Source organism: Neltuma alba, unplaced genomic scaffold, assembly GCF_004799145.2.
Source record: "Neltuma alba isolate B1F8T4 unplaced genomic scaffold, ASM479914v2 tig00005251_pilon, whole genome shotgun sequence".
NCBI classification, from domain to species: domain Eukaryota; kingdom Viridiplantae; phylum Streptophyta; class Magnoliopsida; order Fabales; family Fabaceae; genus Neltuma; species Neltuma alba.
The window spans coordinates 1-24,612 of NW_021634036.1; the positions used below are offsets into that span (position 1 = coordinate 1).

The 24,612-nt window shown below is 36.0% G+C and overlaps 4 protein-coding genes across 4 annotated transcripts; 1 reads left to right on the forward strand and 3 right to left on the reverse strand.

Moving 5' to 3' along the window:
* Positions 1-1,322: 1,322 nt before the first annotated feature.
* LOC114747213 (uncharacterized) lies at positions 1,323-2,630 on the forward strand. The gene has a single exon (XM_028935505.1). It carries the CDS (start codon positions 1,466-1,468, stop codon positions 2,414-2,416), a length of 951 nt encoding a protein of 316 aa, XP_028791338.1. The 5' UTR covers positions 1,323-1,465; the 3' UTR covers positions 2,417-2,630.
* Positions 2,631-4,726: 2,096 nt separating this feature from the next.
* On the reverse strand, positions 4,727-11,852 carry LOC114747212 (uncharacterized). The gene is made up of 17 exons (XM_028935504.1): positions 11,573-11,852; positions 11,256-11,443; positions 10,240-10,344; positions 10,030-10,101; positions 9,706-9,853; positions 8,680-8,762; positions 8,398-8,453; positions 8,064-8,200; positions 7,860-7,953; positions 7,685-7,750; positions 7,392-7,614; positions 6,287-6,388; positions 6,025-6,110; positions 5,827-5,949; positions 5,429-5,498; positions 5,246-5,337; positions 4,727-4,843 (listed from the first exon to the last, which is right to left on the reverse strand). The coding sequence occupies exons 1-17, from the start codon at positions 11,773-11,775 to the stop codon at positions 4,727-4,729; spliced, it is 1,965 nt and encodes a 654-aa protein (XP_028791337.1). The 5' UTR covers positions 11,776-11,852.
* A 2,281-nt stretch (positions 11,853-14,133) lies between these two features.
* LOC114747210 (uncharacterized) lies at positions 14,134-19,385 on the reverse strand. The gene is made up of 16 exons (XM_028935502.1): positions 19,240-19,385; positions 18,923-19,110; positions 18,082-18,186; positions 17,882-17,953; positions 17,558-17,705; positions 17,174-17,256; positions 16,909-16,964; positions 16,436-16,572; positions 16,232-16,325; positions 16,057-16,122; positions 15,764-15,986; positions 15,080-15,181; positions 14,795-14,880; positions 14,597-14,719; positions 14,363-14,432; positions 14,134-14,276 (listed from the first exon to the last, which is right to left on the reverse strand). Exons 1-16 carry the CDS (start codon positions 19,383-19,385, stop codon positions 14,134-14,136), a joined length of 1,842 nt encoding a protein of 613 aa, XP_028791335.1.
* Positions 19,386-20,407: 1,022 nt separating this feature from the next.
* On the reverse strand, positions 20,408-24,151 carry LOC114747211 (dipeptidyl aminopeptidase BIII-like; the record flags this gene model as incomplete). Its single annotated transcript, XM_028935503.1, is given in 17 exon segments — positions 20,408-20,439; positions 20,528-20,592; positions 20,594-20,659; positions 20,735-20,839; positions 20,938-21,029; positions 21,117-21,186; positions 21,824-21,861; positions 21,864-21,942; positions 22,029-22,114; positions 22,284-22,385; positions 23,150-23,372; positions 23,448-23,467; positions 23,470-23,512; positions 23,611-23,704; positions 23,818-23,833; positions 23,836-23,953; positions 24,116-24,151. Coding segments are annotated over 16 exon segments (1,236 nt in total), but the record flags the coding sequence as incomplete, so codon positions are not given.
* Positions 24,152-24,612: the final 461 nt, after the last annotated feature.

The following is a 24,612-nucleotide window of genomic DNA, read 5'->3' on the forward strand; positions in this document are numbered from 1 at the left end:
TTTTAGAGTTTTTTTTTAATCTATTGAATGTTAAATAACAAGGCCATCTTTTTTAATTTCATAATTTATCACTCGTATGCCTGTTTGATTTCGAATTTAAATTTATAAAAATAAAGCAATTTCAGTCCTTAATAATTAGAGATACATATACAGCTATTAAAATTAAAATAGTAAAATATATTCTGTGAAGTTGGGCAAGCCGGATTTGATGCAAAACTGAATTGGAATTGACAAGTGAGATCAAAACATCAAGTTAGGTTAATGTTGAACCCAATTTAAAATTGACGCAACCGCATGAGTTCAGGCGGATTTAACATTTTTAGGATAATGATAAAAGGGAAACGACAAATTCAGACTTCAAGATAACTGAGATAAGTCTTCTCTTTCCTTCTTCCTATGTTATTTTGCATCCACAAGAAGCTAAGTATATCGCAAAATAAATTATACAGCCAGGTTTATCCAAATCTGTAATGCTACTATAATATTCATAATCAAGTAACGGGTTATATTATTTGTCTTTGGGTTTTTTTTTTAATTCTAAAGTCCACCTTCTAGATCAATGCATGTATTTGATTTTTTTTTTAACCCCTCCCAATCTGAACGGATTTTATGTGTAATCGTACAGCGTGGAGATTAAGGCATTGCCATCCTTGCGCATAATCCATACACATTTATTACTATCATGTCAATATCATCTAGAAGCAGTACCATGTCCTCTTCACCACACATCTGTTTTCAAACGAGATCTAGCAATGACATAATTATTTACAAATATTCGAAGATATGTGCATGTGTATATATATATTACGTGAAAAAGTCAATTACGAACTTATAAACTTTGTTGTTAGAGTAATAATAGTAGGGTCTCATGGTAAAGCTCATGCACCGAAAAATGATGAAAGGGATGATGCGTAGGAGCATAATAAAATTTATTAAATAAATTTTGAATTTAAAGAATTTTAATGAAGATATTTAGTGTTGTCACACCAAAATCTCCAAATCTTTGTAAGCATTCCTTTTTTTTAAAAAAATTAAAATAATTATTGCTAACTTTGTCTCTACTTCTTTTTCCAAATTTGCAAGTGGGTCAGCTGAATGCTGCCCCGCACAAGGCAACAACCAAAACCAACCAAAAAGAAAAAAATTCAAGGCCATGCCACGTGGGAAATAATTGGTGAACAAGGAATGATCAGTGCACGCACGAGTAAGAGGCCGAGAAGTCTATTATAATGATAATAATAATAATTAATAAGTGAAGGGTATGAAAGGCGGCTTCCTAATCCCAAATCAAATCAATTCAATTCAATGGTCAATAAAACAATCCGTTAGATCCTTCCTCCTCCCTTCCCACACAACCACACCTGTCCTCATTTTTCTCCCCTCTCTGTACATCTATAAATACTCACAACCACTCCGCCAACATCTTCTACCAAATTGAGCTAACCAGAGATTGAATTGCAAAGCCATGGAGCTGTTAGTGTCCAGTCCCGCTAGGGATTTTGATTTCGACTTCAATGGTGGCAGAACTACTTCGCCCTACTTGAGCCTTCCTTCTTCGCCCAACCGTTTCGGTGACTGTTACCTAAGTGCTCCCGCCAGCCCCTCCAGATTCTACGAGTTTGTTTCTGAATTTGAGTATGTCTCCGCTACACCCAAACATGACGACGACGATTATAGTTTCGCGTTTGATGTTAGCCGGGAATCGGAGAAATCGTCGCTTTCCGCTGAAGATCTGTTTGATGGCGGCAAAATTAAGGCTCTCAAGCCTCCGTCCCGACTGAGGGACGACGAATTCGCATCTGTTAAAAGCCCGCTTGTATCTCCGCGGCAATCGAGATCGCCGATGAAGGTGATTAGTGATGCTTTCTCACCTAAAAAGAAGGAAACGCAGGAGAGAAGAGGAAGAGACAGAACTCCAACGTCGATTTCTTCCTCGAATTCGGGTCGCAGAGCCTCGCGATCTCTCTCTCCTTACAGAAATTCGGACTATGGATGGGAGGAAGAACGATACCTGCCACAACAACAGCGAGGTTCAAAAGAGGCGGCGTCGTCGTCCTCGAATTCCAAAAGTTTACTTACATCCTCATCCGGCAATTCCAAGAGCTCAAGAAAATGGAGATTGAGGGACCTACTGTTGTTCCGCAGTGCATCGGAAGGGCATGGGTCGAACAAGGATCCATTACGGAAATACTCTGTGGCATACAGAAGACCAGAAGAAGCTAAGACTTCCAGCTTTAGATCTGTAGATAGCCCCACGGCAGCACATGGGTCGAAAAGAAGGGGAGCCAAATCGGCGCATGAATTACACTATGCTATGAAGAAGGCTGAAACACAGGATTTGAAAAAGAAAACTTTCTTGCCCTACAAACAGGGGATTTTGGGCGCCCTCGCCGGATTTGGATCCTCCCCAAGATGAAACATTTTCTCCAAGTCTCTTTTTTTTTTTTACCTGTTAATGAAACAAAGTTGTTTGTTTTTTTGGGAGGAAGCCACGTGTTCTCCTTGGATATTTCATACTAAATTTCTTAGGCAGTGTTCGATGTTCTTTTCACAGAATCTTTTTGTTATTTCAAGTGTAATTATAAAGGAAGGATGAACTGTTCAAATGCAGCCCCTTACATTTATACTACCTCTCCTCCTTAATATAATATAAGAGTTAATTGAATAGTTTGAAAAGATTAAAAAAGTTAGTTATTTTAATAAATAAGTATTATTTTTTTAAAATACTCTTATTAATTATATGTATTAACTAAAATTAACCATTTGATGAAACTTTTAATATGTGTAACTATTATAAAGATTATTTTTTAAAAAATAAATAAATATGAGAGATAAAGTGAATTTAACTCTTATATTTAAAACCAAATTGAATATCAAATTAGTTTTTATATTAAAAATAAAAATCATAAGTAGTACATAGTTGAGATTGTTTGAAAATAAGTTACTCGTATATTTAATAGCTAAATAATTAATTTATGGATATTAAAATATTAATTAAATATAAAAAAGATGTGTTAACTTTATGACAATGTCCATTAATTATTTACATTTAAAACTATTTTTGGTTCAAAAATATTTTTTAATATGCATAAAAATATAAATTTAAAAACAAAATAGATTAAAGTCTTCGCCCAATCAACTTGTGACAACAAGACCTTAAATAGATAAATAGTATTACAAAATTTCCGGGGCATCATTCATTTCACTCACCGAATGCAATTTGGTGTATTATTTTTTGATATTATTACTCAGCGTCGGCATTTTTTTAGGTATCCTATTGCGGGATCAACTTGGTGGATCATATGGACCGTTGAAATGTAGAGCTAGAGCCTAACATGGCAATGCCCAACATTCTCCGGGCAGCTCACAATGGCCCACTTTTTGTAATTTTCCCCGCCGATGGTGGGCATGATCATGTGAATTGGGTTTGAAAGACAACTCACCCCGAAAGATTAATCTATTGAATAAAACTACATAAGCGGTTGAAAATTTAAGTATTATCTTGTAACCACCCAAGAGTTTAATAAACAAAAGGATGTAATCAAGGAGGAGAGTTGGCAAAAAATAATTTTAAAAATGAAGGCGGAGAACAACATATATAATAACTAATATTAGTTGCATTTGCATTCAATCAGAAAAGATCTGATATTATTGGAGCGTTTTTGGTTTTAAGTAATCCAGCTATTACAAATGGGTTGATTATTTTTAGCTGCTTCGACCTTGTATGTCGGTGTCCAGCAAGACGAAAGATCGTTTCTTTTCATAGTAGTTTTTTTTTTTTTTTCATTCCTCTCTTTATTACAGTTCAAAATTACTCCCATCAAAATTCTAATATCGTATAATTCAGATCTAATATATGCAATATCTCTCTCCACTGCAGGAGAGAGTGTAGCGAGAAGGTCTGGCACGCCACATGACAAGGCGTACCTTTGTTTGCAAACCGTTGAGCGCCATAATCTGACTTTTCTTCATGCCAAAAACACAACATTATTTTTCCTGGAAAAATATATTAACCAAGTAGTAGTACTTGGATAAGCAGACATAAATTAAGACAGATCATCGCACTACGGTGGCATTATGGATATTGCAGTTAAAATGTGGTGGATGCTATTAAAAAAGAGAATGGTTGACAAAGTCAACATCTAGAAGCAGGGAGGTGCAAGGATACATACAATACAAAGTCAGGAGGCAGGTCCCTTGACCTTATTAATTATTACCAATTTACCACGTGCGCCCTCTTGGCCCCTTTGACGCCAATTCTAAGCCTAGGGGACACCATCTAATCTAATTCATTCTGTGAACCGGTCACTAAAAAGTAATTGTCCAGTTTAGGATGGTTTTACGGGTCTTGGACCAGTTCAGGCTTTGTACCGGGCTGGATTAGTGATCGTTTCCAGATCAATTGGTTGAACCAGACGGCTTGGTTTCCAAAGCCATATGTCTAATACGTGTTTTCAATATATGCAATAGTAGAACAAGGATCAAGTGAAAGCGATAACGTCATTATATAAGAATATCGTACAAGATTTGGCACAATGCAACATGAATTCCTCGTCCTCGTAGCAACGAACAATGATGCATACCTTCTGCATAGTATGATACCTCCCATCAACTTTTCTCACCTAAAATTCCTCAGGTAATTCATATAATCCAATCCATGACTCGCCCCGGTAAACATATCATCAGGAAACTCAGCCAGCATGCATCTTCACATTTTGAAGACCCATTATGGGTCAAAGTTATCAATTTTAATGGGTGTAATATCATCAGCAACCTCGAAGTGTCCAATCAATCTTGCAAAGAACACCATTTGTTGTTCAAGTGTAAACTTTATGTTTTCAGCCTGCATTCATCCCACTGTTAGATATATAGCTATTGTTTCTGACATAAACACAATTAACTAACTCAGTACTTATCTTTCGGAAACCATGTTGTTCTCCTTCATACTCAACAAGGGCCACAGGCACACCCTTTTCCTTCACTGCCCCGTAAATTTTCTGAGCTTGAATTGGAGCCACACCTACAACAAGCAGCATATGCATTTTACTACATGCTTCAAAAGGATTTGACAGGGTTTAACCGAGGGCTTAATATAACCTTACTCATTTACTTGGATTTGGAACCGCTATAAAACATAGATGGAGGTAGAATATAATTTTCAACGTTATTGAATATTTAAATCAATATGCCAACCTTAATCTTTGGACATTGGAAGGGAGGAAGTAATAATTGCATTGTGGCTCACCTTATCCTCTAAACCTTGAAACAAAATTACGGGAGAAGACAATTTGTCAACATGGTTGATTGGTGATCTTTCAAAGCATTCCTTATCACCTCCTGCAATCAGTAAAGGGATTGCCTTAACATTAAATACGCCAAAAAATAAATAAATTTGACCGTTACCTTAAAGATGATGCTGTTAACTTACCAACAAGATTATCATTGTAATAGGTTTCAAATTTAAGAGAGTTTGCTTTCAACAAGTTCAGATCAGCTATCTGTTTCAGAGACCAATAGGCATTAATCCCGTATTGCATTAAGAACAATGCTAAATCATAACCAAATTACACATACACACTCTTCTGCTCCTATTCATAAGATAAAAATGAAGGCACTAAATATTTAAACTAAAGACGAGCATGGAATATGCTCCTGAGCAAACTAGCAAGGGGCACTGGATCCTGTCACAGCATAGCGCCATTTTTAATATTTCAAGGGTGACATCACTTGATAGTTTTGGGGCGAAAATGCCCTTTAATCCAAAGAAAAATTAGGACACTGAAATCATTAGCTAAAATAAATAAACTTATTTACAGCATCACTTACACCAAACAAAGAAGATCCAGCCTTGAATATATCTTTAAAGGCAAGAGCAGCTAAGGTGGTATAGCCACCAGCAGAGCCGCCAGTTATACACAGTCGTTCCCTATCAACCTTTCCACTGCTCACCTGCATAACAAATCATTCATATGAGAACTCTCCCAGGAAATCATTGATAAGAGCTAAATCCATAAAATAAATTACCAAGTACTTAGCACAGCTACAACAGTCATCAACGTCCACTATGCCCCAGCATCCTAGAAGTCTTTCTCGATATTGTCTTCCATATCCTGCCAAATAATGATTTTATCAGGCCAAACTCGCTTCCATAAAACATTCAATAGATCATTTGTAGTACGAACTCAATCTGGAAAAAAAAAGAAGCCAAAAACAAAAAGGCTGGTAAAAAACTATCGGCTTTGAACATGGAGAATATGAAATTTTGTAGCAAATGAAGGAGACAAACCAGTGCTTCCACCATAATTTACATCTGCATACGCCCAACCTCGACTGGTGAAGTACTGAATGCTCAGATTTAAAGCTCCACGAGCTTCGTCTGTTGGTCCTCCTAAAATATTCAACAAAATTATGATAATCATGCGCAGCCTCACTTGGTAGGTTCTCTAACAGTGGCAAAGGGCAATAAGCATGATAATCATATAATCTATTATTTTTCGCTTGAACTTTATTCACTTAAAAAACTTCACTAGATTTATATTTTATTCTAAACAAACAGGTAAGCACAAACAACATGAGCCAACCTCTTACTTACAGGAAGCTTACATACCATTAGACTAGAAAGCCATTAGCAACTTTATACATCATATTCAAATTTTAATTAAGTTTCCAGCAATGCTGGGTCCAATATTGGCACTGCTTCCAGTTCTTCATATAAGGACTAGAGGATAGAAAGAAAAATAACTTAGTTAGTTATTTGTAGAAAATTAGTATTTATTTTCCAAAAAATATCTTTTTTAATCATGTGCATTGTAACTACCATTAATAGAAACCCCCTTGCTATATGTAATCGATAGGAATATTTTGGAAAAAAAATTATAAATTTGAGAGGCAAAGTGAGTTGAGGCTTCATATTTAGAATTAAAGTAAACTTTTTGTTTAGCTCCTATATTTAGAACTACTGGCAATAGTACATCAACAACAATGAAGATTTATGGTGTAATTGGAAAGAAAAACTAAAAACAGACTGTCTGCTCACTGCTTCCGAAATCATTGGTACTAACTAGAGGGAAAAATAAAAGAGCATCAGTAAACCAAAGCTACATGTATTTAACATTATCAAAACCAAAAGAAGAATTGTGATGCATCACTACTTCCCTTTATAATACACTCGTGAACTTCATAATACGCACAATTTATGACGGTTTTACAATTAAATCAGTGAGGATATTACATCTATTCTTAGTAATCACATGATGTGAAACTACAAATGATTTCTGGTTCCAGAGGAAACAGTGAAACACCCCCTCTAGCCTGTATGACGTGTAAATGATAAATTAGAATAATATGAAATTGAATGAGATTACTCTTGATGGAGGACTAAGAGAAAATACCATGGCTATTTAATAACAAGGGAGGCTTTTCCCCTTGGCTGGCTTGACAAGTAGGATTACATGGTGGATAAAAGTAAGCATAGGCATTTTGACCAGGAACTTCAGTGGGGAATTCAACCAACTCTGGCTTACTGAAGTATGAACTATACTTCAAGCTATCCAGCGAGGAGGACCAGACAATATTGAAGTCAACAACCTTTGACTTCTGATCATCCAAAGCCACCTGGAAAGCAAGAGATATAAGGGGAATTGAAGTAACTCAGACATTGAAAAGGAGGACATCAGGGCAGCACCTTGGCCACTGATGATGGATGAACTGCAGACGCTCCCTCTACATATAGGCCATATTTCCCAGAAGTCTGCATTGGCATGATTGCGTGTCTCAAAATACTACTGGGTTACCACCTTAATAATTTTAAGATAAACCAAAATGAAGGAGAAAAATAGAGAAACATTTTTGAAAATTACAATGTTATCCATATCTGTGAAGGGGACATCAAGCACAGTGATAGTTGAGCTTTCCACATCATCGATGATTCCAAGATATGACCTTCCCTTTTGCCTATATACACAACCAAAAACCTTAAATGAACTATAATTGATGACATTTGCACACTATCTAAAAGAAAAGGTGAAAAATCATTGGCAAGCAAGTGACAATCTGGACATCACCTGTAACTGCAAGCAATCAAGCTTTTCTGTTTATCACTCTGAATAAATTCATATGAGTTCATACCAAAAACCCATGATGGCCTTGTAAACTCAGCATTCAAAGAACAAACAGGCATGACCTTATTCTCGGACTCAGTCTGTGGCCAATAAGAAGAAAATAAAAACGGAGAGAATCAGTAAATTCACTAACGATTGTTGTATGTGCCAACCAGAGAATATGTTCGCACGCACCCGCACCCACTATTGCTACAATTGTCTATTCACAGTTCGCACTATAATATAATCAGAAATGAAATAGATGAACATACTTGGAAAAAGAAATTTAGTAACTTACCCATTTATGAAGATTCCAAAAGCCATTCTCTCTATCAGTGATAAAAAAGAGCTCCCCTGCACAACCAACATTATGAAAAATTATTTGACTTAAAAATTAAAAGACCAAGATCAAAGCAAGTTTTCCAGGTGGACTATGAACATATTCTACATAAGTCCATTACATTCGTTAAGGGCAACACACATCTTTAAAAAAAACCATACGCAGTTACGCCCTGAAAGTGTGAGTGGCCAACATAATTACATGCTTAATCACTTATTTTAATAAGGCAAGTTTGTATACCATCAGGGGACCATTTGGGTTCGGTTACAGACTCCACAAGCGAAGGGTCACCACCAGCAATGCAGCTGCTCTTGTGGATCTCTCTGCATGGAGTTTTAAGATAATTAAGCTTCTAATCAAAACATAACATAAAATAGATAACTATCTCCAATACGGAATTTGAAACTGCGATCCCAAAACAAAAGATGATAAGAATAGGAATATGAGCAAATAAAAATCTTCCAGAGAAAACTCATTTGATTCAAGAGCCTGTTAACACAACTAGGTGAAGTGGAGTGAGTTTTGAAATCTTTTTGTTTCCTCAAGTTTCAAGAATGCTAGTTCTCATATGATAAGTTTTAAAGTCAACAGGAACAAGACAGATCCTACACAAATTGGCTTTAATATGACCAGTTTTTATTTCATTTAGGAGTTTTCTCATTTCTCTCCCTTCCATCTTTCTACTGCATTTTGAAATTTCATAAATGATTTACCAATATATACCAACCCTATAAACTATGAGCACTCGCATCATAAAAGATATGTACGTGTTCAACAAAAATCAGACACTTGCATTAGAAAAGACACAACACTACACAAATTGTTTTTTACGTAATCAGTCTATAAATTAAGCAAGCCACTTTGAACATAAATAGAAATGCAAAACCAGTTTTAACTTAAGAGTTCCGAAACTTTTTTATATTTGCATAAATTTCACTTATGATAGCATAGTTGTTGAGGCTTGAAGAGTGGACATAAATTAAGAAATCACTTTTCTCTTTCCCAAGATTATGCCAGAAGGTGGCACTACATGATGTAAATTAATCAACAAAATTTTAGGCTTATGCGTTTTTGTTTTAGGGTTCACAAAACAATCAAATACCTGTAAAAAGGTCAGCAATTGCATTTAAAACATGCCACATAATAACCAAGCACGTAATAAAATGGAAGTACACAGTGAAAGTATGTTTCATCACAAGTTCAATAAGTGAACCAATATGGCAAACAAACTGAATTCTCCCAACTAATATATAAATTCCTGCTCACCCATTTTCAGATATATAACCAACCCAGAGTTCTGATCTATCCCATGGCATGTTAGGGTGATTCCACTGAATCCATGCTAATCGATTTGCTTTTGGGTCAAGACGTGGGAAAGCATAGAAGTCACTTCCGCTAACTAATACTTCTGGTTCTGAATGTCACAACAAAGTTGAACGGAAACAACAAAAACTTGATCAGATAATGATTGGAAACACTAAAAAGCAACCGGAAAATCTATGGACATCATAATGGAATACTTATTTGCAGTATTCAATTAAGCCTTCAGATTTTAGAGTTCGGACTCACAAATAAGATGGAATTTACTACCTCGAACATCCTTGCTGCCGAGAGCTATTGATGCTATTGTTGTGGTTGAATTTGTATTGCTCTCCCGACGATCTACCAAGACAAGAATATTTGTCACCAAATAAATGAGTGACTTAATAGGTTCATATGTTGTGCGAACATTCTAAAGTAGTAGGGACAAAGGTTTTTTTTTTTTTTTCCCCTTATCATTAAAATTCATTATCAGCGTACCTTCTCGTACACAGACATAGCGGTTAAAGCGTGCATCCAATACTCCATCGGCATAGCTGATTACGGGCCCCCCATAATCTGGAGTAAGAGGGATGGGAGGGACATCTGCCAGGAACCAACCACATCACTTTGGTATTAATTTAGGAGACCAGGTCCCCAGTAAAATGGGGAATGAGACTCTGACATTAATACATTAATTTTCTTTTTTAGTTGCGATAAAAAAAATTTCAAAGTTGAGTTAACGACCTTTCATCCTTTCCTTTAGAATGTTTCATGATATATTTTCAAAAATCAGTTGCAAATTACTACACAGTTAGAAGTAAATTGTGGGAGAACGTCAAGTCTTCGCACAAGTGCTTTTGAAATTTCATACTCGTTTTTTTTTCCTTCCAAAATTTGATACTGATAAGTGAAAAAATTGTAACTGAATTTCCAACGTTTAACATGAAAAAATGAAAAAAAAACATTTAATAAGAGATGTAAGAATTTCACACCAAGTTTTCAAAATTTGATATTAATATATGAAAAAAATTGCAAATGATATTTTAACTTTCACGAAATATTGAAAAGATCCATTGTAAAGATCTAACGCTTATATTACTGATTACATAATAATTTATAATTAATTTTTCAAAATTTAACATCAATATTTTTAAAAATGAATAATTATATAATGTTATATGATTATTAGGGGCCAAAAACACTTTATTAAAAGGTTAAAAATTTTATCTTAAACTAGAATATTGGTTTCAAATGAAGACGAAGATGGTGCAGACACACAACAACCTTATTTGTTTTTTATAAGCCGAACGAAAAAAAATAATAGAGCAGATCAGAAGAAAACCGTTACCCAAAAAAAAAAAATCGGAAGAAAACCGAAAGAAATTTGGAGCAAACACATGACCTCGCGATAGGTCAACTGCCAAAAAAGTTCAGAGCGTCGCCCTCGTAGAGATTGAGAACTGCGAAGAAAATATAACATGACTTTGAAAAGAATGGAGAAGGATGATGCTCACCCAGAGAGGATAGAGACTGCTTGTAAAGTCTCTGATCCGAGTAATTTGCGAAAATGACAATATCTCCCGAAACAGTGAAGTCCCCACCACCATACTCCTGAGCCAATGTTCTCACTCCGAACTCTTTAGGCGTGATATCGATGGGCTCATCTCCTGCTTTCTCCGGCTCTCGAACAAGGACCCCCCTCCTGAAACACAATCATCGAATCCATTTATTTTGACGACTTTCAATTGCAGAAGATAACGAACTTGAATCTGCGAGATTTACATGAACAAATGACGATACAGAAACACAACAACATATAACAATCTTGTACCCGGACTCCGCGGGGCGCGACTCCAGCCAGATGAGGCGGCCGTGACCGTCAACGGCGATGCCACCGAGCCTCTTGGAGGCACCGGAGACGACATCGGCGGTGAGAGGAGACTTCCAGGAGCCATAGGGAGCAGTGATCGGTTCTTCTTGAGCTGCAAGAGCAGCAACATTCTTGTTGTGTCCAGAGGTTGTAATGTCAGCCATTGCCTTGCAGCTTTGATGCTGTGACTGAGTTATGGGTACAGACAATGATGAAGTTTGTTGCAACTAAGGAATCTAGAACTAGCAGAACCGTACCAGCAGCCAGTGAGCTAACCAGATTCCAAGAGGTGATCCGTACGTTGACCTTACTTCACCGAGAAAGAAAACGAAAAATTCTAAAACGCGGGAAGGCCCAGGAGGCCCAGCAGGAAACAGGCCTTTTTTTTGCTTTCTGCTTTTTTAATGTTTTTTAAACACTCAACAGCGAGGTAGGCTAACCATGCCCAAGTTTAAAACTCGCATTATATTTGGCAAATGAAGAGAGAACGAGCGAGCGTATCTATGCCCTTCCCATGGCTAAGATTTCAGCCCGGAAAAATTCTCATTTTCATCCCTTTCTGTCATTTTCATTCCAAGCTAAACAAATGTTTAATGCTTTAGAAAACCCAAATGCTCTTTGAAACAGATCAAAAAACGCGCATGACTCTGGCCGTTTTGGAGCCTATGGGAAACAACAAGGAGGGTGAAAAGCTTAAATCTAATCACCAAGCGCCCGTTTGGATTAGCAGTAAAAAAAAAGTTTATTTTCAATCTATTTTTAGAAAAGTAAGATTGGATAAAAATTAAATTAGATAAGGTAAATTGTGTTTACATTGCAGTTTAAAAAAATTAGTTTATAAAAGTAAGATTGGTAAAACGTTATTTAGATTTTAATTGAATAAAAGTAAGTTTGTTTGAGTAAAAGAAATGGCACTAACATTTTGTCTTTCTTTCTCCACTTTTCCAACGCTATAAACTGTAATTTTTAGTTTTTGATTTAAATATATAATTTTGATATAAGTTCTTAATTTTTTAAGCTCTTCCAAATACACTCAAACATATTAAAAGTACTTTTAATCCTAAATCCTATTTAAAAGCCACTTAAACGTTCTCCAAACAGGCATTAAAATAGTCTTGCAGCCGAAGCTAAAGATTTTCAACAGGACATGCCCATGAGCCACTTTCTATCCACCGTATATGCAAAGCAATGCAATTTTACCTTTTGCAAGTTTGTGAATACTGAAGGGAGAGGGAGAACTTCACTAACTTTCCTCTCCATTTTCTTTCCACTTCATATTTTTGTTATTAGATCAAATTTCAACGGCTGAAATTTATTATGCAAAAATGTTATTACAATATTAAATATTAAATAATAAAAAACGGGCAGACAAATTTATAGTACTAAATTTAATGTGAATAGTTTGCAATTGTAAATTTTTATTATATCTAATATTATAATAATACTTTCACATAATTTTGAATATCAACCATTGAAGATTAACTTAATGATAAAGATATTAAGTAGAGAGGAAAGTTAGTGGAGACATTCTTTTCCTATGAATATTAGTTTCTTTGGCCGTAAATTTTGTAAATACAAATTGATTTATTTGTAGGCGATAGCCACATTTTTTTGGCCATCAATGTCCACGTCAAAGCTTTAAAAGGATACAATTTTGGCTTTGTACCGAACCGGATTAGTGATTGGCTTCTGGTATAATTAGTTGAACAAACCAAGGCGTTTAAAACCATGCATATTTTCAATACATGGGTTCAGAAAAAATCCATGGAAATTGTAGGAACAAGGATCAAGTTAAAGCAATTACACCATTTATATAAAAATACCATACAAGATTTGAGACAACGCAACGGAAATCCCTCAGCCTCAAAGCAACAAACACTAATGTAGACGCTCCGCAGAGTATGATACCTCCATTAAATTTTCTCACCTAAAATTCATCGAGTAATTCAATAATCCAATCCATGACTCATTTTTCTGTAAATCTATCATCAGGAAACTCAGCGAGCATGCATCTTCACATTTTGAAGACCCATTATGGGTCGAAGTTATCAACTTTGATAGGTGTGATATCATCGGCAACCTCGAAGTGTCCAATCAATCGTGCAAAGAACACCATTTGTTGTTCAAGTGTAAACTTTATGTTTTCAGCCTGCATTCATCCCATTGTTAGATATATAGCTATTGTTTCTGACAGAGACACACAATTAACCAACTCAGTATTTACCTTTCGGAAACCATGTTGTTCTCCTTCATACTCAACAAGGGCCACAGGCACACCCTTTTCCTTCACTGCCTCGTAAATTTTTCGAGCTTGATCTGGAGGCACACCTACAACAAGCAGAATATGTTGATTTACTACCCGCTTCAAGAGGATCTGACAGAATTTTATATTGGCTGTTGAGGGCTTAACATAACCTTTCTTATTTACTCGGATTTGGAACCGCCTATAAAACATAGGTGGAGGTAGAATATAATTTTCAATGTTATTGAATGGTTAAAGCAAATTTATGAATATGCCAACCTTAATCTTTAGACATAGGAAGGGAGGAAATAATAGTTTCATTGTTGCTCACCTTATCGTCCAAGCCTTGAAACAAAATTACAGGACAAGAAAATTTGTCAACATGGTTGATTGGGGATCTTTCAAAGCATTCTTTATCACCGCCTGCAACCAGTTAAGGGATTGCCTTAACGCTAAACACGCCCAGAATGAAATTGACTGTTACCTTAAAGATGATATTGTTGACTTACCAACAAGATTATCAATGTAATGGGATTCAAATTTATGAGTCTCTGCTCTCAACAAGTTCAGATCAGCTACCTGTTTCAAAGGTCAATTGACATGAATCTCATGTTATAATAATTAAGAATAATACTCTAGTCCTTATTACCTCCAGTATGTTTCATAATATAACATGTTTTGTCTAAAAAAATAGAGGACTGAAATCATTAGCTAAAATAAATAAACTTATTTACAGCACTTACACCAGACAAAGAAGATCCAGCCTTAAATGTTTCTTTAAAGGCAAGTGTAGCTAATGTGGTATACCCACCAGCAGAGCCGCCAGTAATGCACAATCGTTCCCCATCAACCTTTCCACTGTCCACCTGCATAACAAATCATTCATATGAGAACTCTTCCAACAAATCATTGGTAAGAGCGAAATCCACAAAATAAATTACCAAATACTTAGCACAGCTACAACAGTCATCAACGTCCACTATGCCCCAGCATCCTAAAAGTCTTTCTCGATATTGTCTTCCATAACCTGCCAAATAAAGATTTTATCAAACTAAGCTCATTTCCATAAAACATTCAATAGATCATTTGTATACAAACTCAATCTGGAAAAAGTCAAAAACGAAAAGGCTTGTGAAAAATTATCGGCTTCGAATGTGGAGAAGATCCAAAGGATAATGCATTTAAGAATTAAGAATATAATTTTGTAGCCAATGAAGGAAACAAACCAGTGCTTCCACCGTAATTTACATCTGCATATGCCCAACCTCGACTGGTCAAGTACTGAATGCTCAAGTTTAAAACTCCACGTGTTTCTTCTGTTGGTCCTCCTAAAACATTCAATAAAATATCGTGCATATAAACATGGCTGATGTACTCAGTCAAAATGTTATAGGAACCTCACTTGGAAGGTTCTCTAACATGGCAAAGTGCACGAAGCATGATAATCACGTAATCTATTATTTTTCACTTGATTCTAAGATACTCACCAGCTTTATACACATCACATTCAAATTCTGATTAAGTTTCCAGACAAATATGATATACCTTCAGTTCCACAAGTTCATATCGATTACATTTAAAAATGGCATCAGTGCCGCTCCAATATTGGTACATCAACAACTGAGAAGATTTATGGTGTAACTGCAAAGAAAAACTTAAAACATATTGCCTGCTCAAAGCCTTCAAAATCATTGGTACTAACTAGAGGGGAAAATACTACTTATTATGATTTTACTATTAAATCAGTGAGGACATTATAGCTAGTCTTAGTAATCATATGATGGGAGACTACAAACGATTTCTGGTTCCTGAGGAAACACCCCCTCTAACCTGTATGACATGTAAGTAATAAATTAGAATCAGAGAAAACTGAATGAGATTACTCTTGATACAGGACTAAGAGAAAATACCATGGCTATTTAATAACAAGGGAGGCTTTTCCCCTTGGCTGGCTTGATAAGTAGGATTATACGGTGGATAATAATATGCGTAGGCATTTTGACCAGGAACCTCTGTGGGAAACTCGATTAACTCTGGCTTGCTGAAGTAAGAACTATACTTTAAACTATCTGGTGAGGAGGACCAGACGATATTGAAGTCAACAACTTTTGACTTCTGATCATCCAAAGCCACCTGGAAGGCAAGAACTATAAGAGTCGTTGAAATAACTCAGACATTGAAGAGGAGGACATCAGGGCAGCACCTTGGCCACTGATGATGGATGAACTGCAGACGCTCCCTCTACATAGAGGCCATCTGTCCCAGAAGTCTGCATCCGCATGATTGCATGTCTCAGAGAATCATTGGGTTACCATCGTAATAATTTTAAGATAAACCAAAAGGAAGGAGAAAAATAGAGGAATGATTTTGAAAATTACAATGTTATCCATATCTGTGAAAGGGATATCAAGCACAATGATTGTTGAGCTTTCCACGTCATCAATGATTCCAAGATATGACCTCCCCTTTTGCCTATATGCACAACCAAAAACCTTGAATGAACTATAATTGATGACATTTGCAAACCAACTATATGAAAGAAAAGATGAAAAAACGATGGCAAGTGACAATCTAGAATTCACCTGTAACTGCAAGCAATCAAGCTTTTCTGTTTATCACTCTGAATAAATTCATATGAATTTATACCGAAAACCCATAATGGTCTTGTAAACTCAGCATTCAAAGAATAAACAGGGATGATCTTATTCTCGGACTCAATCTGTGGCCAATAAAAAGAAAACCAATAACAGAAAGAATCATTAAATCCATTAACGATTGTCGTATGTCCAACCAAATATGATCATGCACCCCAACTTTTGCCACAATTGTCTATTCACTATAAGATAATCAGAAATGAAATAGATGATCAACATCAAAAAGAAAGAAAGGGGAAAAAAAAAAAGAAAAGGAAAAGGAAAAAATATTAATATCTTTACCTTCTTAAGAAAATAACGTTAATCTTGAAGTAATATTTGGGTGTTTGTCAATGTTGGAAAGAAAAATGTAATGGAAGCCAATAGTACAAGTAATAGGAAAAAGAAATTTAGTAACTTACCCATTTATGAAGATTCCAAAAGCCATTCTCTCTATCAGTAATGAAAAAGAGCTCCCCTGCACAATCAAAATTATAAAACATTATTTGACTTAAAAATTAGAAGACCAAGATCAAAGCAAATTTTCTGGTTGGAGTCAACACAATGTTACGAACATAGTAATTCATTATCTCTAAAAATAATGAAATGTAGTTATGCCCCCAAAATGTGAGTGGCCAACATAATTACAGGCCTAATTACTTATTTTAATAAAGCAAGTATGTATACCATCAGGGGACCACTTGGGTTCAGTTACAGACTCCACAAGCGAAGGATCACCACCAGCTATGCGGCTGCTCCTGTGGATCTCTCTGCATGGAGTTTTAAGATCATTAAGCTTCTAATCAACCCAAGATACGGAATTTGAAAACTACAATCCCAAAAAAAAAGAAGATAAAAAGAATAGGACAATGAGCAAATAAAAACCTTTCAGAGAAAACTCATTTGATTCATGAGCCTGCTAAAGACAGCCAGGTGAATTGGAGTCAGTTTTGAAATCTTTTTGTTTCCCCAAGTTTCAAAATGCTAGTTCTCATGTGAGAAGTTTTTAAGTCAACTGGAACAAAACAGTTCCTCCACAATACTGGCTTTAATATATAAATTCCTGCTCACCCATTTTCAGATATATAACCAACCCAGAGTTCTGATCTATCCCATGGCATGTTAGGGTGATTCCACTGAATCCATGCTATTCGATTTGTTTTTGGATCAAGACGTGGGAAAGCATAGAAGTCACTTCCGCTAACTAATACTTCTGGTTCTGAATGTCACAACAAAGTTGAACACAAACAACAAAAACTTGATCAGATAATGATTGGAAACATCAGAAAGCAACCGGAAAATCTATGGACATCATAATGGAATACTTATTTGCCGTATTCAGTTATCCCCGCAGAGTTTAGAGTTCAGCCTCACGAATAAGATGGAATTTTCTACCTTGAACATCCTTGCTTCCGAGAGCTATTGATACAATTGTTGTGGTCGCATTTATACTGCTCTCCCGACGATCTACCAACACAAGAATATCCATCGCCAAATAAATAAGTGGTTTAATAGGGGTGTATCTGGTGGGAACATTCTAAAGCAGCAGGGACAAAGGTGTTTTTTCTTATCATTAAAATTCATTATCAGCGTACCTTCTCGTACACAGACATAACGGTTAAAGCGTGCATCCAATACTCCATCGGCATAGCTGATTACGGGTCCCCCATAATCTGGCGTAAGAGGGATGGGAGGGACATCTGCCAGGAATGAACCACGTAACTTCGTTAGCAACTTAGGAGACCAAAGTCCACACTAAAAAGGGTAAACGACTAACGAGACTGTGGCATCGATACATTAATTAATAATTTTATTTGGATAATTTTTTTTTATCAAAATTTGAGTTAACAACTTTTAATCCTTAATAATTATATAAAATTATATATAAATATTTTTAAAATTTCATAGTACCTTTTTCAAAGTTTGACAATAATATATGAAAAATTTGCAGATAGTATTTCAATTTTTAACACGAGATATTGAAAAGACTTGTTGCAAGATTTAACATTAATTTATTATTGATTACATAATAATTTATAATTAATGTTCAAAATTGAACTTTAATATTTTTTAAAAATGAACAATTATACAATTTTATATGATTATCAAGGACTCAAGGCACTTTATCAAAATTTTTAGAGTTTTTTAACTTGAATTTAAATTAAATCGAAATACTGGTGTCAAATGAAGGGATTTAATGCCGACACCAAACATGTTTGTTATTTGTAAGCCGCACAAAAAGTTAGTACTGGTAGAGTAGATTAAAAGAAGACGGAATAGCACGATTGAAATTTGGAACAAACACGAAGAGCGACACAAATGCTCAGGTAATAAAATCTTTTTTTTTTTGGGGAAAAAAAAAAGGACAGAGAAAGAAAGAAAAGAAAGGAAGAAAACATAACTTGAATTGGACGAAAAGGGCAGGATGATGCTCACCCGGAGAGGCTATAGATTGCTTGTACAGTCTCTGATCCGAGTAATTTGCAAAAATAACAATACCTCCCGAAACAGTGAAGTCCCCACCACCATATTCCTGCGCCACTGTTCTCACTCCGAATTCCTTAGGCGTGATATCGATGGGCTCATCTCCCGCTTTTTCCGGCTCTCGAACAAGGACCCCCCTCCTGAAACACAATCATCGAATCCTTTTACTTTGACAACTTTACATTGCAAAAGATAATGAACTTAAATCTGCGAGATTTACATGAACAAATGGTGATACAGAAACAGAGCAACACATAACAAACTTGTACCCGGACTCGGTGGGGCGCGACTCTAGCCAAATGAGGCGGCCGTGACCGTCAACGGCGATGCCACCGAGCCTCTTGGAAGCACCGGAGACGACAGGAGCCATAGGGAGCAGTGATCGGTTCTTCTTGAGCTGTAAGAGCAGCAGCATTCTTATGGTGTGCTAGGATTGTTGTGTTAGCCATTGCCTCGCAGCTTTGATGCAGCAACTCAGTTATGGTGCAGACAAAGGCGAAAAGTCTTGTCCCTAAGTGATGGAATTTGTTGCGATTAAGGAAACTGGAACCAGCAGAAGCATGCCAGCAGCTTTACGCAATGCAGTTGGCAAACCAGATAAAAAGAGATTCCGTTGACCTTATTTTGCTGAAAAGAAAAAATTAAAATTAAAAAACGCTGGGATGCGCAACGACTTGATTTGACGCCCAGGAGGCCCAGCTGGAAACAGGCCTTCTCCTTTCGGATCTTTTCCCCTTCGATTTTGTTTTCATTTTTGTTTTAGAAAAGTATTTGACGAATGAAGAGGGTGCGCGCGCGCGGCCCTTCTCAATTTTTATTCCTTTTCTCATTTCCATTGAAGGCAAACAATTGTTTAATGCTTTCGAAAACTCATTGCTCTTTGAAACAGGATCAGAAGTCTTGTATAAGTCTAGCGATTTTGATAGGATTTTTTTTTTTTGGGGGGGGGGGGGATCAGCAGCAGCTTAAACCCAGTGAAAGAAAATATCTTGCAGCCGAAGGAAAAAATATCTTAACCCAAAACGAAAAAAGGGACAAGAACTCTTTTCAGAGATTTGTTTTTGTTTTGTTTTTTTGGGGGGGGGGGTGTTCAGCCAGCCTTTCTGCCATGGGCCATTGTCAATGTGCCATGTCCATGAGCCGCTTTCCATTTATCCAATACAAACAGTTAATACAGTTTTACTTTTTGTAATTTTGTAAATACGAGTCTTTCATATTTTTGGTCATGAGCTTCGTAAATGCAAATGGATTCAACATTCACCTGTAGGCGACTAGGCGTCATCCCCGTTAAAGATCCCGAAGTATACAGTTATATCATATTATTCCACTAATTTCATCTGCATGACTGACAAAAGTTTGACGCCAAAGCTCAAGAAAATAAATTGTTCATCCTCGTAGCACTGAACACTGATGGATACCTTCAGCAGATGAGTCAGAAGTATGCTGTCTCTCAGTCAATTATCTCTGACCTAAAATCATCAGGCAATCAATAAAATCCAATCCATAAGACTTGCTTCTGTAAAACAACTAATCAGGAAAGCCAGCACGCTTCATCACCTTTTGAAGACTCATTCTCAGTCAAAGTTATCAATTTTAATGGGTGTAATCTCATCAGCAACGTTTGAAGCGCCCAATCAATCGTGCAAAGAACAACATTTGTTGTTCAAGTGTAAACTTTATGTTTTCAGCCTGCATTCATCCCATTGTTATAGACATAGCTATTGTTTCCGACATAAATAGACAATCAAGTAAATCAGCATTTACCTTTCGGAAACCATGTTGTTCTCCTTCATACTCAACAAGGGCCACCGGGACACCCTTTTCTTTCAACGCCTGGTAAATTTTCCGAGCTTGATCTGGAGGCACAACCTACAAAAAGCAGAATACGTTTAAAGTAAACTTACGAGTATGCCACCCTTAATCCTCAGACGTTCGAAGGAAGAAATAATAATTGCATTGTTGCTAACCTTGTCCTCCAGTCCTTGAAATAAAATTATGGGACAAGAAAATTTTTCTACATGGTTGATTGGGGATCTCTCAAAGAATTGCTTTTCACCTCCTGCAATCAGTTAAGCGATTAACTGAAGACTAAATATGTCAGAAGAAACCCAGATTGTTACCTTAAAAGATGATATTGCTAACTCACCAACAAGATTATCGATGTAATGGGATTCAAATTTATGAGTCTCAGCGCTCAACATTTTCAGATCGGCCACCTGTTTCAGAGATCAATTGGCATTCATCCCATAGTGCAATCATACTAATACTTTGTTAAATATATTGGTATACTACATACAGTGTGTGTGTGTGTGTGTGTGTGTGTGTGTGTGTGTGTAAAGCTCAAAAATTCCAAAGTTCCAATGTAGTCTACTCCGTTTGGCCAAAAAAATAAATGTAGTCTACTCCGACAACGTAAGCAAACATGCAGCTATATCTGTCTATCAGAACTCAAATGTCTTGTCAGGAGAATAAAATGATAGAATAGAAATGAAATTTATTAACGAGTCAACAAATGCATTCATCTTGAGTTTTCAAAGTAAAGCTTTATTTCTTTATTATGCAAACTAACTGTGCTATTTTGGCATTCCTCAATCATGAGTTGGCTCTGCTTATTTCAGCAAAATCATTCCTCAGAGAGCAAAAAATATGAACTTCTTTTATCATTTTCCAACGTTGTCAAATTCCCCTCTTCACTAATGACCAAAAAAAGAAACCTTGTTCACCATCAAGATAATGCATATCACTGACAAGTCAGAAAACCTATAGCACTTGCTATTTTTTAATGATTAAAAAATAAATGAGAAGGCTGAAATCATTAGATAAAACAAGAAAGCTTATTTACAGAACTTACACCATACAGGAAGCCCCAGCTTTAAATGTTTCTTTAAAAGAAGAGCAGCTAAGGTGGTATACCCCCCAGCAGAGCCCCCAGTAATACAAAGTCGTTCCCCATCTACCTTTCCACTGTCCACCTGGATAACAAATCATTGATGAGACTAATCGTCCAGAAAATCCACATCCAGAACCTGGACAAGGCCTAAATGGACAACATTCTCACCAAATGCTTAGCACAGTTGCAACAGTCATCAACGTCAACTATTCCCCAACGACCCAAAAGTCTTTCTCGATACCCTCTGCCATAACCTTCCAAATGATGTTCTCATCAGAAAACACATTCCATAAGACATTCAACAGGTCATAGTAATATGAACTCGATCAGGAAAAAAAGGCAATAGCAAAAAGGGCTTGTAGAAACCACCATGCCTCAAACATGTTAAGAATATTTAATTTGTGGCCAAGGAGGGGAACAAACCAGTGCTTCCACCGTAGTTAACATCTGCAAATGCCCAACCCCGACTGGTCCAGTACTGAATGTTAAGGTTCAAAATGCCACGTGTTTCAGCTGTTGGTCCTCCTAAAATATTCAGTGAAAAACCATGCATATAAATACGGCTGAGGTACTCGGTCAAAATATTATATGAACCTCACCTGGCAGGTTCTCGAACAGTGGAAAAGTGCAATGAGCATGATGATCAGGTGTTCCAATATTTTTTGCTAGAATTTGATTCACTTAAAACTTCACCAGCTTTCTATATATCACATTCAAATTCTAATTAGGTTTCAAAACATATATGATATAACTTCCAGTCTATTAGTTTTTCGGAGAGTTCATATTGATTTTATTCCTTAAACTTAAATAAAACTTGGCAATATAATAAATATAAAGTGGCATTAATACTGGCTCCAATATTGGTACATCATCCACTGAGAAGATTTATGGTAAAATGTAAAATTGTAAGAGAAACAAAAAAACACGCTATCTGCTCAAAGTCTGCAAAACTGTTGGCACTGACTAGCGGGAAAAATAAAAGAGCATAGGCAATAAACCAAAGCTACCACGTATTTAACAATATCAACAAAAGAAAAATGATGCATCACCGCTACTATTTCCCTTTATAATACACTCATGAACCTCATAATACACATAATTATTTATGGTTTTACAATTAAATCAGTGAGGATATTATATCCTTTCTAAGTAGTCACATGAAACAAAACTACATGATCACTAGTTCCTGCAAAAAACACCCTTTTCTAGTCTCTCTAACATGTCAGTGATGAATGAGAATATGAAATCGAAGATTAATCCTGATACAGGACTAAGATAAGAGAAAATACCATGGCTCTTCAATAACAAAGGAGGCTTCTCCCCTTGACTGGCTTGATAAGTAGGATTACATGGTGGATAAAAGTAACCATAGGCATTTTGACCAGGAACTTCAGTGGGGAATTCAATCAGCTCTGGCTTACTGAAGTATGAACTATATTTTAAACTATCCGGTGAGGAGGACCACACAATATTGAAGCCAACAGCATTTAATTTCTGATCATCTAAAGCCACCTGAAAAGCGAGAGGTATAAGGGGGCATTGCATTGAAATAACTCAGACATTGAAAGGAGGGCAAGAAGGCAGCACCTTTGCCACTGATGATGATGAACTGCGGATGCTCCCTCTACATATAGACCATCTTTACCTGAAGTCTGCATCGACGTGTCGTATTATTTTTGGGTTACCACCTTAAAAATTCCAGACAAGCGAAAAGAAGTAGAAAAACAAAGAAACAATTATTTAAAATTACAATGTTATCAATGTCTGTGAAAGGGATATCAAGCACGATAATTTTTGAGCTTTCAACGATATCAATAGTTCCAAGATATGACCTCCCCTGTTGCCTATATACATGACCAAGAACCTTAAATGAGCTATAATTGATGACACTTGAAACCAACTATAAAAAAAGAAAAGATAAAAAGAAAATGAAAGAAAGTAGCAATCTCGAAATTACCTGTAGCTGCAAGCATTAAATTTCTCTGTTTATCATTCTGAATAAATTCATAAGAATTTGTACCAAAAACCCATAATGGCCTTGAAAAACTCAGCATCCAAAGAACAAACAGCACCACCTTATTCTCTGACTCAATCTACCAGCCAATTAAAAGAAAACCAAAATAGGAAGAATCAGTAAATTCATCAATGATTATTGTATGTCCAACAAGAGAACATGTTGATGCACACCCATTTTTTCCACATTTATTAGTCAACGTGGTATTTGAGATAAGCAGAAACGAAACAGATGATCATACTTGGAAAAGCAAACTATCAGCAGGGAGCATTCGTATCTGTATCGTTTAACAATTCGGTACTCAAATCCAGTAATAGGAACACAACATAGCAGTAAATAATTAACGATATAATGTATAAAATGTTAATTTGGCAGATTTCAAACTGACTATGGTTGTTAGAAGGAAGAAAACAACATATTAGAAACTGCACTTGGTCAAAACCATTTATTATAACTGGCAAATGGAAGCACACAACGTTGGCTTTAATTTAAAAATTTCATGCTAAAAGTATGATGCTTTTCAATGAACTGTTCTATTTCTGAGTACTAAAATCACAATTTTAACATACCCCCGAAAGACGATATATCATTACCTTAATGAAGACAGTAATCTCAAAGTAAAATAGTAATAAATGGGCATTCATCAATGATGAAAAGAAAAAACATAATAGAAGCCAACATTTATAGTTAATGTTACAGAAAAATAAGAAAAAGAAATTTACCCATTTATGGAGATTC

Excerpts from the sequence above, each read along its gene's own strand:
- LOC114747213 (XM_028935505.1), top strand. The coding sequence starts at position 1,466 with ATGGAGCTGTTAGTGTCCAGTCCCGCTAGGGATTTTGATTTCGACTTC.
- LOC114747212 (XM_028935504.1), bottom strand. The coding sequence starts at position 11,775 with ATGGCTGACATTACAACCTCTGGACACAACAAGAATGTTGCTGCTCTT. Across the intron at positions 8,763-9,705 it reads GGTTATATATCTGAAAATGG|AGAGATCCACAAGAGCAGCT; the intron begins GTGAGCAGGAAT and ends AACTCCATGCAG. Across the intron at positions 8,454-8,679 it reads ACCCAAATGGTCCCCTGATG|GGGAGCTCTTTTTTATCACT; the intron begins GTATACAAACTT and ends TTGGTTGTGCAG.
- LOC114747210 (XM_028935502.1), bottom strand. The coding sequence starts at position 19,385 with ATGCTGCTGCTCTTACAGCTCAAGAAGAACCGATCACTGCTCCCTATG. Across the intron at positions 17,257-17,557 it reads GGTTATATATCTGAAAATGG|AGAGATCCACAGGAGCAGCC; the intron begins GTGAGCAGGAAT and ends AACTCCATGCAG. Across the intron at positions 15,182-15,763 it reads CTTGTTATTAAATAGCCATG|GAGGACCAACAGAAGAAACA; the intron begins GTATTTTCTCTT and ends TGAATGTTTTAG.